This window comes from Oncorhynchus tshawytscha, linkage group LG25 (assembly GCF_018296145.1).
Source record: "Oncorhynchus tshawytscha isolate Ot180627B linkage group LG25, Otsh_v2.0, whole genome shotgun sequence".
Classification (NCBI taxonomy): Eukaryota; Metazoa; Chordata; class Actinopteri; order Salmoniformes; family Salmonidae; genus Oncorhynchus; species Oncorhynchus tshawytscha.
In genome coordinates, this window is record NC_056453.1 from 6,090,893 (window position 1) to 6,107,906 (window position 17,014).

Here is a 17,014-nt window from a genome sequence, read left to right on the forward strand (position 1 = left end):
CCTCAGTTGCGTGCTGATGCTGTAACTAGCAAGCTGTCTCTTCTCTCCTCAGTTGCGTGCTGATGCTGTAACTAGCAAGCTGTCTCTTCTCTCCTCAGTTGCGTGCTGATGCTGTAACTAGCAAGCTGTCTCTTCTCTCCTCAGTTGCGTGCTGATGCTGTAACTAGCAAGCTGTCTCTTCTCTCCTCAGTTGTGTGCTGATGCTGTAACTAGCAAGCGGTCTCTTCTCTCCTCAGTTGTGTGCTGATGCTGTAACTAGCAAGCGGTCTCTTCTCTCCTCAGTTGCGTGCTGATGCTGTAACTAGCAAGCTGTCTCGTCTCTCCTCAGTTGCGTGCTGATGCTGTAACTAGCAAGCTGTCTCTTCTCTCTTCAGTTGTGTGCTGATGCTGTAACTAGCAAGCTGTCTCTCCTCAGTTGTGTGCTGATGCTGTAACTAGCAAGCTGTCTCTCCTCAGTTGCGTGCTGATGCTGTAACTAGCAAGCTGTCTCTCCTCAGTTGCGTGCTGATGCTGTAACTAGCAAGCTGTCTCTCCTCAGTTGCGTGCTGATGCTGTAACTAGCAAGCTGTCTCTCCTTGGTTGCGTGCTGATGCTGTAACTAGCAAGCTGTCTCTTCTCTCCTCAGTTGCATGCTGATGCTGTAACTAGCAAGCTGTCTCGTCTCTCCTCAGTTGCGTGCTGATGCTGTAACTAGCAAGCTGTCTCTTCTCTCTTCAGTTGTGTGCTGATGCTGTAACTAGCAAGCTGTCTCTTCTCTCCTCAGTTGTGTGCTGATGCTGTAACTAGCAAGCTGTCTCTTCTCTCCTCAGTTGTGTGCTGATGCTGTAACTAGCAAGCTGTCTCTCCTTGGTTGCGTGCTGATGCTGTAACTAGCAAGCTGTCTCTCCTCTCTTCAGTTGTGTGCTGATGCTGTAACTAGCAAGCTGTCTCTCCTCAGTTGTGTGCTGATGCTGTAACTAGCAAGCTGTCTCTTCTCTCCTCAGTTGTGTGCTGATGCTGTAACTAGCAAGCTGTCTCTCTTCAGTTGTGTGCTGATGCTGTAACTAGCAAGCTGTCTCTCCTCTCCTCAGTTGTGTGCTGATGCTGTAACTAGCAAGCTGTCTCTCCTCTCCTCAGTTGCGTGCTGATGCTGTAACTAGCAAGCTGTCTCTCTTCAGTTGTGTGCTGATGCTGTAACTAGCAAGCTGTCTCTTCTCTCCTTAGTTGTGTGCTGATGCTGTAACTAGCAAGCTGTCTCTTCTCTCCTTAGTTGTGTGCTGATGCTGTAACTAGCAAGCTGTCTCTTCTCTCCTTAGTTGTGTGCTGATGCTGTAACTAGCAAGCTGTCTTCTCTCCTCAGTTGTGTGCTGATGCTGTAACTAGCAAGCTGTCTCTTCTCTCCTCAGTTGCGTGCTGATGCTGTAACTAGCAAGCCGTCTCTCCTCAGTTGTGTGCTGATGCTGTAACTAGCAAGCTGTCTCTTCTCCCTTCAGTTGTGTGCTGATGCTGTAACTAGCAAGCTGTCTCTCCTCAGTAGTGTGCTGATGCTGTAACTAGCAAGCTGTCTCTTCTCTCCTCAATTGCGTGCTGATGCTGTAACTAGCAAGCTGTCTCTTCTCTCCTCAGTTGCGTGCTGATGCTGTAACTAGCAAGCTGTCTCTCCTTGGTTGCGTGCTGATGCTGTAACTAGCAAGCTGTCTCGTCTCTCCTCAGTTGCGTGCTGATGCTGTAACTAGCAAGCTGTCTCTTCTCTCTTCAGTTGTGTGCTGATGCTGTAACTAGCAAGCTGTCTCTCCTCTCTTCAGTTGTGTGCTGATGCTGTAACTAGCAAGCTGTCTCTCCTCTCCTCAGTTGTGTGCTGATGCTGTAACTAGCAAGCTGTCTCTCCTCTCCTCAGTTGCGTGCTGATGCTGTAACTAGCAAGCTGTCTCTCCTCTCCTCAGTTGCGTGCTGATGCTGTAACTAGCAAGCTGTCTCTCTTCAGTTGTGTGCTGATGCTGTAACTAGCAAGCTGTCTCTCCTCAGTTGTGTGCTGATGCTGTAACTAGCAAGCTGTCTCTCCTCAGTTGTGTGCTGATGCTGTAACTAGCAAGCTGTCTCTCCTCAGTTGCGTGCTGATGCTGTAACTAGCAAGCTGTCTCTCCTCAGTTGCGTGCTGATGCTGTAACTAGCAAGCTGTCTCTCCTTGGTTGCGTGCTGATGCTGTAACCAGCAAGCTGTCTCTTCTCTCCTCAGTTGCATGCTGATGCTGTAACTAGCAAGCTGTCTCTCCTCAGTTGCGTGATGATGCTGTAACTAGCAAGCTGTCTCTCCTCAGTTGCGTGCTGATGCTGTAACTAGCAAGCCGTCTCTCCTCAGTTGTGTGCTGATGCTGTAACTAGCAAGCTGTCTCTTCTCTCCTCAGTTGCGTGCTGATGCTGTAACTAGCAAGCTGTCTCTTCTCTCCTCAGTTGTGTGCTGATGCTGTAACTAGCAAGCTGTCTCTCTTCAGTTGTGTGCTGATGCTGTAACTAGCAAGCTGTCTCTCCTCAGTAGTGTGCTGATGCTGTAACTAGCAAGCTGTCTCTTCTCTCCTCAATTGCGTGCTGATGCTGTAACTAGCAAGCTGTCTCTTCTCTCCTCAGTTGCGTGCTGATGCTGTAACTAGCAAGCTGTCTCGTCTCTCCTCAGTTGCGTGCTGATGCTGTAACTAGCAAGCTGTCTCTTCTCTCTTCAGTTGTGTGCTGATGCTGTAACTAGCAAGCTGTCTCTCCTCAGTTGTGTGCTGATGCTGTAACTAGCAAGCTGTCTCTCCTCAGTTGTGTGCTGATGCTGTAACTAGCAAGCTGTCTCTCTTCAGTTGTGTGCTGATGCTGTAACTAGCAAGCTGTCTCTCTTCAGTTGTGTGCTGATGCTGTAACTAGCAAGCTGTCTCTCCTCAGTTGTGTGCTGATGCTGTAACTAGCAAGCGGTCTCTCCTCTCCTCAGTTGCGTGCTGATGCTGTAACTAGCAAGCTGTCTCTCCTCTCCTCAGTTGTGTGCTGATGCTGTAACTAGCAAGCTGTCTCTTCTCTCCTCAGTTGCGTGCTGATGCTGTAACTAGCAAGCTGTCTCTTCTCTCCTCAGTTGTGTGCTGATGCTGTAACTAGCAAGCTGTCTCTTCTCTCCTCAGTTGCGTGCTGATGCTGTAACTAGCAAGCTGTCTCTTCTCTCCTCAGTTGCGTGCTGATGCTGTAACTAGCAAGCTGTCTCTTCTCTCCTCAGTTGTGTGCTGATGCTGTAACTAGCAAGCGGTCTCTTCTCTCCTCAGTTGTGTGCTGATGCTGTAACTAGCAAGCGGTCTCTTCTCTCCTCAGTTGCGTGCTGATGCTGTAACTAGCAAGCTGTCTCGTCTCTCCTCAGTTGCGTGCTGATGCTGTAACTAGCAAGCTGTCTCTTCTCTCTTCAGTTGTGTGCTGATGCTGTAACTAGCAAGCTGTCTCTCCTCAGTTGTGTGCTGATGCTGTAACTAGCAAGCTGTCTCTCCTCAGTTGCGTGCTGATGCTGTAACTAGCAAGCTGTCTCTCCTCAGTTGCGTGCTGATGCTGTAACTAGCAAGCTGTCTCTCCTCAGTTACGTGCTGATGCTGTAACTAGCAAGCTGTCTCTCCTTAGTTGCGTGCTGATGCTGTAACTAGCAAGCTGTCTCTTCTCTCCTCAGTTGCGTGCTGATGCTGTAACTAGCAAGCTGTCTCTCCTCAGTTGCATGCTGATGCTGTAACTAGCAAGCTGTCTCTCCTCAGTTGCGTGCTGATGCTGTAACTAGCAAGCTCTCTCCTCAGTTGCGTGCTGATGCTGTAACTAGCAAGCTCTCTCCTCAGTTGCGTGCTGATGCTGTAACTAGCAAGCTGTCTCTTCTCTCCTCAGTTGTGTGCTGATGCTGTAACTAGCAAGCTGTCTCTCCTCAGTTGTGTGCTGATGCTGTAACTAGCAAGCTGTCTCTCCTCAGTTGCGTGCTGATGCTGTAACTAGCAAGCTGTCTCTCCTCAGTTGCGTGCTGATGCTGTAACTAGCAAGCTGTCTCTCCTCAGTTGTGTGCTGATGCTGTAACTAGCAAGCTGTCTCTCCTCTCCTCAGTTGTGTGCTGATGCTGTAACTAGCAAGCTGTCTCTCCTCTCCTCAGTTGTGTGCTGATGCTGTAACTAGCAAGCTGTCTCTTCTCTCCTTGGTTGCGTGCTGATGCTGTAACTAGCAAGCTCTCTCCTCAGTTGCGTGCTGATGCTGTAACTAGCAAGCTCTCTCCTCAGTTGCGTGCTGATGCTGTAACTAGCAAGCTCTCTCCTCAGTTGCGTGCTGATGCTGTAACTAGCAAGCTGTCTCTCCTCAGTTGCGTGCTGATGCTGTAACTAGCAAGCTGTCTCTCCTCAGTTGCGTGCTGATGCTGTAACTAGCAAGCTGTCTCTCCTCAGTTGCGTGCTGATGCTGTAACTAGCAAGCTGTCTCTCCTTGGTTGCGTGCTGATGCTGTAACCAGCAAGCTGTCTCTTCTCTCCTCAGTTGCATGCTGATGCTGTAACTAGCAAGCTGTCTCTTCTCTCCTCAGTTGCGTGCTGATGCTGTAACTAGCAAGCTGTCTCTCCTCAGTTGCGTGCTGATGCTGTAACTAGCAAGCTGTCTCTCCTCAGTTGCGTGCTGATGCTGTAACTAGCAAGCTGTCTCTCCTCAGTTGCGTGCTGATGCTGTAACTAGCAAGCTGTCTCTCCTCAGTTGCGTGCTGATGCTGTAACTAGCAAGCTCTCTCCTCAGTTGCGTGCTGATGCTGTAACTAGCAAGCTGTCTCTCCTCAGTTGCGTGCTGATGCTGTAACTAGCAAGCTGTCTCTCCTCTCCTCAGTTGTGTGCTGATGCTGTAACTAGCAAGCTGTCTCTCTCCTCAGTTGTGTGCTGATGCTGTAACTAGCAAGCTGTCTCTCCTCTCCTCAGTTGTGTGCTGATGCTGTAACTAGCAAGCTGTCTCTTCTCTCCTTGGTTGCGTGCTGATGCTGTAACTAGCAAGCTGTCTCTCCTCAGTTGCGTGCTGATGCTGTAACTAGCAAGCTCTCTCCTCAGTTGCGTGCTGATGCTGTAACTAGCAAGCTGTCTCTCCTCAGTTGCGTGCTGATGCTGTAACTAGCAAGCTCTCTCCTCAGTTGCGTGCTGATGCTGTAACTAGCAAGCTGTCTCTCCTCAGTTGCGTGCTGATGCTGTAACTAGCAAGCTCTCTCCTCAGTTGCGTGCTGATGCTGTAACTAGCAAGCCCTCTCCTCAGTTGCGTGCTGATGCTGTAACTAGCAAGCTGTCTCTCCTCAGTTGCGTGCTGATGCTGTAACTAGCAAGCTGTCTCTCCTTGGTTGCGTGCTGATGCTGTAACTAGCAAGCTGTCTCTTCTCTCCTCAGTTGCATGCTGATGCTGTAACTAGCAAGCTGTCTCTCCTCAGTTGCGTGCTGATGCTGTAACTAGCAAGCTGTCTCTCCTCTCCTCAGTTGTGTGCTGATGCTGTAACTAGCAAGCTGTCTCTCCTCAGTTGCGTGCTGATGCTGTAACTAGCAAGCTGTCTCTCCTCAGTTGCGTGCTGATGCTGTAACTAGCAAGCTGTCTCTCCTCAGTTGCGTGCTGATGCTGTAACTAGCAAGCTGTCTCTCCTCAGTTGTGTGCTGATGCTGTAACTAGCAAGCTGTCTCTCTTCAGTCGTGTGCTGATGCTGTAACTAGCAAGCTGTCTCTCTTCAGTTGTGTGCTGATGCTGTAACTAGCAAGCTGTCTCTCTTCAGTTGTGTGCTGATGCTGTAACTAGCAAGCTGTCTCTCTTCAGTTGTGTGCTGATGCTGTAACTAGCAAGCTGTCTCTCCTCAGTTGTGTGCTGATGCTGTAACTAGCAAGCTGTCTCTCTTCAGTCGTGTGCTGATGCTGTAACTAGCAAGCTGTCTCTCTTCAGTTGTGTGCTGATGCTGTAACTAGCAAGCTGTCTCTCTTCAGTTGTGTGCTGATGCTGTAACTAGCAAGCTGTCTCTTCTCTCCTTAGTTGTGTGCTGATGCTGTAACTAGCAAGCTGTCTTCTCTCCTTAGTTGTGTGCTGATGCTGTAACTAGCAAGCTGTCTTCTCTCCTCAGTTGTGTGCTGATGCTGTAACTAGCAAGCTGTCTTCTCTCTTCAGTTGTGTGCTGTGCTGCATTCTGTTATTTGAACAATTGGCTGAACCTTGGATACAGCCAGTATTACTCCCAATGTGCATCACTACACTTACAGCCAGTAGTGATCCAAACCCCCCCCCCCAAACTTCTCATCGGATCTACATGAATCACGTATGTCACCTATTTTGGATTCAAAACGGCAAATTGCAGAAAGGTGACTAGTTTGCATCCCTGTTCTTTCCATTTGATGTGTAAATTAAGTGCATCTGCATTAGTCAAAACTAGTTTAGCTATGCTTGCTAATAGGCTATTTGATTACTTTTGTCAAAGTAGAAAAAAAAGTAGGAAAAAAATGTCTAATTCATGTTGTGCTGTAAGACATTAAGCATAACAATGTCTAACTAGTGCTCCATCTTTGATAAATCTTGTAGGCGTGAAAACACATCAAAAGAAATCGTAGCCCATTGTCTCCTTGCAAGGTTTCCAAAAGACCAAAGTACAGTAACTCCACTGTCGTACAGGTCAACCGCCCCTTTACCCCCACCCCATCTCATAACATTCACTAACCTTGACCAGGTTGTTGGTGAACCAGAACACCCCTCCTGTGTGCAGCAGGCTCTCAAAGAGGTGTAGCGCGCCGCTGTCCACCCAGCCCTTCCACAGCACCGAGCGGAATTGCTTGCGGAGGGCCTCATGGATGGGCTCCTTGGCCGAGAGCAGGTTGCGGTAGGGGATGGGCTCCTGGCCCTCCATGGGCGGCCGCAGGGCCAGGCCTGTCTGCTGGAATACGTCAGCACACATGTTCTCCAGGATGGAACTCATGATCACCACCCTGGGGGAGGGAGGGAGAGATGAAGGGTTAATGAGCTTGTGCGATTTTCAGTCTGGTTGCTATACATTGGTGGTGAATTATGAGAGTTGCCTGATTACAATGTGAAACGGGTTGAACACTAAGGAAGGTGATACAAATCATTCAATCCGTTCCCGTCATCATCGGCTGACCCCATTTTAAAACGTCAGTGTTAACTAGAATTTGTCTGGTTGATTAGACATCTGCTCAGTGGCTAAATAATCAGGCTAATGCTTTGGTTGTTCAAAAACATTGTCCAGTGGCAGTGCATGTGTAGAGCTGTGTGCGTGTCAGGCCTCGGTTCAAATACTATTTCAAATATATCAATTACTTTCACATACTTTTCAAAGTATTGTGATGTTATATTTGAAAAGACAAGTAGTTGAGTATTGGAATGCATTTGGAAATACTCAAATACACTCCCATATATTTAACAAAGGTTTTGAAAATAGTATTTGAAATAAGTATTTGAAAAAACTTTCAAATAGTAGGCCATTTATAGGACATTTGAAAATTCTTCCAATAGTTGATTCAGGCCACATAAGAAAATACTAATACACAGAAAAGTAGTATTTAAATAACAAATAATCAAATACATGTACAGTGCCTTTGGAAAGTATTCAGACCCATCGACGTACACATTTTGTTAAGTTACAGCCTTATTCTAAAATTGATTCAATTGTTTCCGCCCCCCCTCATCAATCTACACACAACAGCCCTTAATGATGAAGCAAAACAACTTTTTTAGAAATGTATTAAAAAGAAAGTACTCAGACCCTTTACTAAGTACTTTGTTGAAGCACCTTTGGCAGTGAGTACAGCCTCAAGTCTTCTTGGGTATGACTCTACAAGCTTGGCACACCTGTATTTGGGGAGTTTCTCCCATTCTTTTCTGCAGATCCTCTCAAGCTCTGTCAGGTTGGATGGGGAGCGTTGCTGCACAGCTGTCAGGTCTCTCCAGAGATGTTCAATCGGGTTCAAGTTCGGGCTCTGGCTGGGCCACTCAAGGACATTGTCCCGAAGCCACTCCTGCGTTGTCTTGGCTGTGTGCTTAGGGTCATTGTCCTGTTGGAAGATGAACCTTCACCCAGTCTGAGGTCCTGAGTGCTCTGGAGCAGGTTTTCCTCAAGGATCTCTCTGTACTTTGCTCTGTTCATCTTTCCCTCGATCCTGACTAGTCTCCCAGTCCCTGCCGCTGAAAACATACCCACAGCATGATGCTGCTGCCACCACCATGATTCACCGTAGGGATGATGCTCGGTTTTCTCCAGATGTGACGCTTGTCATTCAAGCCAGAGTTCAATCTTGGTTTCATCAGACCAGAGAATCTTGTTTCTCATGGTCAGTCTTTAGGTGAATTTTGACAAACTCCAAACGGGCTGTCATGCACCTTTTTATTAGGATTGGCTTCCGTCTGGCTACTCTACCATAAAGGCCTGATTGTTGGAGTGCTGCAGAGATGGTCCTTCTGGAAGGTTCTCCCAACTCCACAGAGGAACTCTAGAACTCTGTCAGAGTGACCATCCCTGACCAAGGCCCTTCTACCTCGAAAGCTCAATTTGTCCGGGAGGCCAGCTCTAAGAAGAGTCTTGGTGGTGATGGAGACCACTGTGTTCTTGGAGACCTTCAATGCTCCAGAAATGTTTTGGTACCCTTCCCCAGATCTGTGCCTCGACACAATCCTGTCTCGGAGCTCTACGGACAATTCTTTCGACCTCGTGGCTTGGTTTTTGCTGACATGCACTGTCAACTGCAGGACCTTATATAGACTGGTGTGTGCCTTTCCAAATCATGTCCAATCAATTGAATTTACCACAGGTGGACTCCAATCAAGTTGTAGAAAGGATGATCAATGGAAACAGGATGCACCTGAGCTCAATTTCTACTCTCATAGCAAGGAGTCTGAATACTTACGTAAATAGGCTTTTTTGTGTGCAAAGTTTGCTTTGTCATTATGGGGTAGTGTGTAGATTGCTGAGGATTTGTATTTATTTAATTTTAGAATAAGGCTGTAACGTAACAAAATGTGGAAAAAGTCAAAGGGTCTGAATACTTTCCGAAGGCACCGTATTTGACACCCAAGTCTAGTGTGTGTACCGTTCATTGTAGAACTGCAGAGTGTTCTCCCCATACAGCGGGGTCATGAGCTGGCGGATCATGGTCTGGGGCTTCTCCCTCTCATCCAGGCCCAGCATCCTCACATGGGCTACCAGCCAGGCCACAGCACAGATAGCCATGCTGCATACCTTGCCCTTGATGTTGTCTGTTATCTTCTACAATCGGGAGTGGGGAGCGAGAGAGAGCAAGAGGAGAAAGAAAAAGGAGAAGAGGGGAAGACGAGTGAGTGTGTGTGACCTCTGCACATGCTTCCGGGCCACAATTAACTTTATGAATGGTTTAAATGAGGAAGAGACCAAAAATTAAATACATGCAAGCTCTAACCATTATGTCAGCAGAGCCATTTAGACCTACACACTATGACCAATCATTTTCCACTGTCAAGAGCAAGTTCACTTCTGTGATTCAACGTTTCACTGTCTACGTAGTATTGAGCTCAAAGTAGGACAAAATAGACGACACATAAGACGGGACTCACCTGTACAGCCTCCACAGAGAGCACGCCATTCTCCCAGGCATTCAACACCTCCAAGATGGCTGCCGGCGTGCTGAGGCAAATCTCGTGCCACTTCATCTGACTGACACACAGTGGTAGATAAATCGGTACAGATTCAAGAAAACAATGCCAATAAATAGATTTAAGGAAGGATAAGAGATGGTGCACAAAGGGCTCCAGTTTAAATAATGTTTTTCCCCCCCACTGGTTTAAATTATGCTCCTCAAAAAGAGAAATTTGAACATGGTGGACAACATTTCAACTTCTTCCTCTTCTTTTTTAACCCAGCAGCAGAGAAACACTGAATTCCAGTCTGATTCTGACCCTAGAGTGAAAAGATAGAACCCCATCACTCACACTAGCTTCATCTCAGAGGAGTTGTTGAGGAGGGCCACCAGGCTCTCAACCTTGCCAGACTCGGGCCTGAAGCAGGGGTGGTCTGGGTTCAGGGTCTTGCCCTCTTCTGGCATGCAGGTCTGCAGCCACGTCTCAAAGAACGGGGTCTCCCCCGAGGGGCTGGGATCCGACAGGATCACCTGGAGGGGTCACAACAGAGTCATATGGTATAATAATATGGAGCGGGGGATATTGTTTTATAATTTGTTGTTTTATTTAGCTATGATATAAATCTACCAGGGACAGGTTCTGACCATGAAACTTATGTAACATGAGTCATATTACCCATCATAGAAATGTGGCAAAGACATCACAGCTGTGCTATTCAGATAGCACAAGCAGAAAGCGATTGCGTGTTTTGGCCACCTAGTGGAGCTGTGCTGAAAAAGCTGGACAATGATGCAAAATCTACAGGAGAAGTGAACGGGGGGGGCTGATCCTAGTTCAGCTCTCCTGCTCTGAGACACTTCCTGAATACGGACCTAGATCACTTACATAGATAGCGTTAGTACTAGGTGTGAGACCAACCTCTGATCCGTAGGTCTGCACCACGTGACACAGCATGAGGAAGGAGATGTCGAACAGCAGGGCTCGCACTGAGGCCGACTTGGCTACAACAAGGTAGAAAAAAAAAGACTCCATGTCAAAATCAAATCAGTTTTAAAAACTCCCACACTCGTAATGTTAAATGTTATTCAGAAAGTCCCATACTCAGCAACACTCATGTACTCACATCCTTCTCCACTGATGTGCTTCGGAAACTCATTCAGCCTGAGAAGCAAAGACCGAGCATCAATAAATAATCTCCTTAAACACTGTCCCCATCTTACATCATGTATATTTTCCCATTTTGCCCTTTAAAAAAAAAAAAGACTCCACAGTAATATGGTTTGAGTCTGTCAATAAATTGTATTGAACAGTCCTGATGGACTATTAATGGCTTGATGTGTGTCTCACTTGATGAACTTCCGGGCGAAGGACTTGAGCTTTCCCGTGGCTGCGGCAGCAGCCAGGAGGAGGTCCAGGCTCTTCCCAGAGAGCATGTGTCCCAGCACCCCCAGAAGGCCCTCTGGAGACTTGGAGTGGTCTGCGTCCACCGTCTAACACAAAAGGAGAAGACCGACATAGAACACAGTAATGAGAGTGTGATATGGGTGACCTGGAAGTTGTTTTGCAAAAGTTGGAGCTCTGGGATAGCTTTATGATGAGGTGAACTAACTGTCTTTACATCAGTAATTATTCAGGGATATAGTAAAGGATAAAAGTCAGCATCGTGTTCATTTTGGCACACTGTAGCTAAACATTTTGAAATGGAAAACGACAACAAGCGTTTCTATTAGACAAGTTGAAATAGAACCTCCCGCTGACTGTAAAGCTAGGTAGGGTTGGCATGGGGAGAACGAGGACCTTGAGGATGTTGGTGACAGTGGGCTCGGCTCGCAGGATGAGGCCTGGGTTGGGCTGGATGTTGGCGTTTTCTGCAGTCTTTAGCCGTGGAGCATACTCCCTGTTCTCAGCCCTCAAGAAACAGTTACACACAAGAGAAAGGGGGAAACAGAGAAGAGTGAAAGAAGGAGAGCAAGACACTGACAGACAAGCAAAGAGAGAAAGAATAATGTAGTGATAGGAAAGAGAGGAGGAGACAGAATGAAAGATATTAGTGGCAAACTTGATGCATTTATACTGTATCATTCTATTTCAGTGATGTTACACATATGAAGGGGCATGATGACTACCCGTACCGTTTAGAAGTGAGGTTGGTCGTGTTGGAGTCCGACAGGAGAGACAGCTTGTTGCACTCCTGCAGTAGCATACTTAGACAGTCGCAGCTGTAAAAAACAGACACAGAGTAAAAAGCTTGCCAGACACTGTATAACCTGTCCGAGTGTTATAAACATGCTTATAACATAATGCTTCCTCTGTTCAGTTTTCCATTATCACTCACTTGCATCTCTGGTCCGCCTTGTCCAGCAATGGTGTGAGCTTCAGCAGGTACTCAAAGGCAATGTTCACGTCATCCATGAAGTCCTGCTGCAGATTGACCATAATGCATGTCAAGACAGAGACCAGCACTCTTCACTATCCTACATTCATATGGTGATTAATATTGAGTATTATACCATGGTATTGTTACATAAATTGTAAATTAATAATGACAGCGTGGTATTGTATTAGACACTTTAGACTTCTCCCACGGATCCTTTTGCCAAAGGTTGTTTAATCTGCTGTTAATAATATTCAACAGTGAGGCCGACTTCCACACATTGGGCGTGAGACCCTCTTCACACGTCACGTCTCTTATTTCTAACATTGGAAAAAGTAGGCCTACTGCTTTTATTTTCGGATATACAGTGTATATTCAGTGCGTTAGCTTTTCAACTGAACCACCAAATTGTTTTGAAATCACAAGCTTTTCAAAAAAAATTAGAGCTGCCACGGCAGACTGGACAGGCACGCTCGTTCGCCGCTGATCACAGTTTATGAACTAAATTATCTTAAGAGCAGCAAGGCCACATTATTCACCCCATGTGCTCATTTGCAATTCAGCACTAGGTCCATTAGTCTGTAACAAGGAAAAGGCAGCATGAGCAGGAATTCTGACCTGACTTGTATAACTGTATGATGAACATTATTTTGCTCCAACAGATTGTGTAATTGATTCTAGTGGGGACAACAATACAGTGAAATATATGTTGGGTTGGGTGTAGGAGCAGGCTGTCTCATCTGGTCTTCAGGAGATTTTATTATCCTTTTCATTTATTTGACCTTTCACAATAGCTGATGTAAGTCATAAGAACAATTCCCCTACCATGGGCTAAACTATAGACTAATTAGTGTGCTCATCTCAGCAAGAACACTACTGTTATTCCCCATAGTTGTATCATTTCACTTCCAACCAATTTTGCTGGTGTAATTAGGTTATTTTAAATCTAATGCCAACGTGTGTCTTTGAAAATATAGAAATCTTTTTTGAGGGAGTGCTGGACAGTGATGAAGATAGACAGTAATAAAATGAGAATAGGCTAGATTGAAATGCCCCTTATCCTAGTTTGTCATTTTTGTACTGTGCACAAGCTGCTAGGCAGAAATAAAAGAGCTTGCTGATGTAGGCAAGATGGCAAGGTTTTGCAAATCAGCCTCAGCCACCTGAAGAGTGATATTCATTAGATTTTTCTTGAATGTGGGATAATTTGTCAGATGAACATATTCAAACCCCCAGTATTTGGGAAACATAGATCAGGGATGGCCAACCCCCTCGGGGAGCTACCTCTCGGCAGGATTCTTTTTTCTACGGTCCTATTTTAAAAAGGGATAGTTCACCCAAATGAAGGACATATTTCCATGCTTTTCTTATGGACAAGGAGAGAGTGCAAACCATCCTATGGTTAGCCACTTCAACCAACCATTCATATTAGCATTTTCTGACCAAAAACCAACATAATTATATGTTCCCCAGAGAGCATACTCTAAATTTCATGCCCAAATCATTTCAAAGTAACTTCAAACCAAGTCGGTGTGTTTTAAGTGTATATTCAACTTTAAAAGAATCCTAAATACACTTGACCTGTGATTTTTAAAACATTTGATTCCACCCTGGTCATGGGCCATGTGAAAATATGAATTGCAGGATATTAGCTTTAAAACTGTATTTTTCCAAGGACGGGACGCCCATACTCCCACATTCAGGAGAGATCTCACTCCAAGGTATCTTCAAAAGTGGTCAGCCCTGTATTCAATAACGTTTGTGGTTTCATTTATTTATCCATCTGTCTGCAGACTCCCTGCAGTACCTCCCCTGTTCTAGAGCGTGCATTATTGCCCTACAATACACGGCATAATTCAATGGCTATGAAGTTCATTCTTACATCTTCTATGTTTGAGCTGCTTATGAAAGCAAAAAAAATCTAATTGAAAATATTACTGGCATTGCTTAATTCGATTTTCATAATAGCAAGCTAGGACGGACGGCTTGGTTAACCAAGCTAGCAAGTCTGTTTGGTTACCAAGGCAACTACTGCAGCTATCCCATAAACTTGCTAGCTACTTCAGTGAGCTTTGGAAAGCATTTCTACCAGCAAATGTGTTCAATTACAGCCTTGGTATAAAAGGGATAACCAACTCTGGGCTCTCTGCGTTCTCAGGATAATAATGCAACTCCGTGCATGGTTAGTTGTCGTCTATTATTTTCCACAGAATGCATAGCCCCTCGATTACCCCTTTCATATTTCCAATGTATATTACTAGTAAATACACTTGAAACAGATCTTATAACCATTGATTGTTTTGGATGTAAAGAGAATAACTCAGTACTATACCTGTACCTTCTCACCCTGGGGATACTTCTTTAGCCTGAGGAGAACCTGGGGGATCTAGAGATGAGGATGGTCAGTAAGATGGTGACATCTCATGGGCTCCAATGAAAAGAAAACATTCAAATGCTTGCTCCAAGGACCATGAAACATTTATATACTGTAACTATCTGGCATTCATTGTGAGAAGTACCTTAAGGAAGGTGAAGGCGGTCCACTTGAGCTCCTCGGTGCCCTCTGGTGACTCGATGAGGCCAGTGAAACACGCCTTCCAGATCTCCAACACAAAGAGCGGTGCAGGGATACGCTGCACAGGGGAATGCACCGGGCTTGGGGGTCAATATTCCATTTCAATTCAGTCAATTCAGGAAGTAAATGGATTTACAACTTCCCTCAACTAAAAGCGAAACTCAAAGTGAAAGTTGCATATGCTTTGCATACGTTAACTCTAGACCAATTAAGGCTCACCTGCATCCTCTTGATCATCATGAGCTGCTCCACCAGTGGCTGAGTCTCCCCTGTCAGGTTCATGGTTCCTTCCAGCATGATGAAGGCGTGGACCGACGGGAACAACGAGTGGTGCGGGGGGTCTGACTGTTCAGACAGAATCGTAGGAATACTGAGGGGGAAGATTGGTCAGATGATTATAAAAACAGCCATTGTGGCTTCAATTATTGTTTACAAAGGCCATTGGCGTGTACCCCATAAGTGCTACATTCTCACCTCTTCACCAGTGAAATGCACTCCTCCAGCTTGCCTCTCAGTGTCTGATTGGTCAGACTGTTGAGCCCCTCTGTCACTTTGATCAAAGCTTGCTCCACATTGGTCCAGGAAGCTTTGGAAACATATCATATGATGTGGAGTCAAACATACCAATGAAATTCAATCAAATCAAACGCTACAACAATATGAATACATTGTTATTTCAGTTTAATCAAAGTAATATGCAGCTAACTACATGTGAACTCAGCAAAAAAAAAACATCCTCTCACTGTCAACTGCATTTATTTTGTGTAAATATAGGTAACAAGATTCAACAACAGATAACAGAAATGGAATAATGTGTCCCTGAACAAAGGGGGGGGGTCAAAATCAAAAGTAACAGTCAGTATCTGGTGTGGCCACCAGCTGCATTAAATACTGCAGTGCATCTCCTCCTCAGACTGCACCAGAACACTGACATTCCTGTCTTGCAGGAAATCACGCACAGAACGAGCATTATGGCTAGTGGCATCGTCATGCTGGAGGGTCATGTCAGGATGAGCCTGCAGGAAGGGTACCACATGAGGGAGGAGGTCTTCCCTGTAACGCACAGCATTGAGATTGCAGGCAATGACAAGCTCAGTCCGATGATGCTGTGACACAACGCCCCAGACCATGACGGACCCTCCACCTCCAAATCAATCCCGCTCCAGAGTACAGGCCTTGATGTAACGCGCATTCCTTTGACGATATATGCAAATCCGACCAACAACCTTGGTGAGACAAAACCGCAACTCGTCAGTGAAGAGGACTTTTTGCCAGTCCTGTCTGGTCCAACAACGGTGGGTTTGTGTCCATAGGGGACGGTGTTGCCGGTGATGTCTGGTGAGGACCTGCCAACAGGCCTACAAGCCCTCAGTCCAACCTCACAGCCTACTGCGGACAGTCTGAGCACTGATGGAGGGATTGTGCATTCCTGGTGTAACTCTGGGAGTTGTTGTTGCCATCCTGTACCTGTCCTGCAGGTGTGATGTTCGGATGTACCGATCATGTGCAGGTATTGTTACACGTGGTCTGCCACTGCGAGGATGATCAGCTGTCCGTCCTGTCTCCCTGTAGCGCTGTCTTAGGCATCTCACAGTACAGACATTGCAATTTGTTGCCCTGGCCACATCTGCAGTCCTCATGCCTCCTTGCAGCATGCATAAGGCACCTTCATGCAGATGAGCAGGGACCCAGGGTATCTTTCTTTTGGCATTTTTCAGAGTCAGTAGAAAGGCCTCTTTAGTGTCCTAAGTTTTCTTAACTGTGACCTTAATTACCTACCGTCTGTAAGCTGTTAGTGTCTTAACAACCGTTCCACAGGTGCATGTTGATTAAATTAAAGCATGGAAAACAGTGTTTAAACCCTTTACAATGAAGATCTGTGAAGTTATTTGGATTTTTATGAATTATCTTTCAAAGGGTCCTTTGAAAGGGACACTTTTTTTTTTGCTGAGTTTAGTTATAGGACAACCTCTTAGAAGATTCTGTATCCCCCAACTGACCTTGGTCCTCCAGGCGAGCGATGTGGACTAGGGCCCTGTTCTTCTGGCTGTTCACCAACTCCCTTAGCCTCTCCAGGCAGGCCCTCAGGTTGGCTTCTGTGCTGGCCGACGGCCCCAGCTCCCTGAGCCTCTCGCAGTAGCAGGCGCAGCCCGTCAGGAGCCACACTACCACACCCAGAAGGGCCCGGCACAGCCCGATGCACTCCTCCGCCTTCCCGTGGCAGCTGGGATGGAGGGTGGATGGGGTTAGAATTGATGTTTGGGATTATTCTGGGGTATTATTTTTCAATGTGAAAGATGACTTGATGTCAGAAATGCACTCGCTCTCTGACGCTCTGAGATAATCATTCAACCAGCAGACTCATAACTATTAGTGCTTCAACCATATTTAACACAAAAAAAAGAAAGTTGCATCTCTTTCTGAGCAGAGCCAGGATGAAACATTTTCTAGGGCTAACACCATTGTCAAATTTAAAGGAAGGAAGAATATA

At 46.1% G+C, this 17,014-nt stretch overlaps 1 protein-coding gene across 3 annotated transcripts in view; it reads right to left on the minus strand.

The window, feature by feature from the left end:
* The window catches only part of LOC112224100 (mediator of RNA polymerase II transcription subunit 24), a 42,356-nt gene that overhangs the window by 13,280 nt on the left and 12,062 nt on the right, over positions 1-17,014 (minus strand). Inside the window, exons 6-20 of one of the 3 annotated variants that reach the window (XM_024387409.2) lie at positions 16,524-16,747; positions 14,998-15,109; positions 14,743-14,893; positions 14,468-14,581; positions 14,287-14,334; positions 11,910-11,992; positions 11,707-11,793; positions 11,372-11,471; positions 10,922-11,064; positions 10,698-10,735; positions 10,493-10,575; positions 9,926-10,104; positions 9,551-9,650; positions 9,052-9,227; positions 6,672-6,936 (exon numbers count right to left, since the gene is read on the minus strand). In XM_024387409.2, coding sequence (XP_024243177.1) covers positions 6,672-6,936; positions 9,052-9,227; positions 9,551-9,650; positions 9,926-10,104; positions 10,493-10,575; positions 10,698-10,735; positions 10,922-11,064; positions 11,372-11,471; positions 11,707-11,793; positions 11,910-11,992; positions 14,287-14,334; positions 14,468-14,581; positions 14,743-14,893; positions 14,998-15,109; positions 16,524-16,747 — 1,903 coding nt within the window. Of the gene's footprint in view, positions 1-6,671; positions 6,937-9,051; positions 9,228-9,550; positions 9,651-9,925; positions 10,105-10,492; positions 10,576-10,697; positions 10,736-10,921; positions 11,065-11,371; positions 11,472-11,706; positions 11,794-11,909; positions 11,996-14,280; positions 14,335-14,467; positions 14,582-14,742; positions 14,894-14,997; positions 15,110-16,523; positions 16,748-17,014 lie in introns of all 3 variants that reach the window. The other 2 variants (XM_024387408.2, XM_024387406.2) reach the window with 2 other exon arrangements.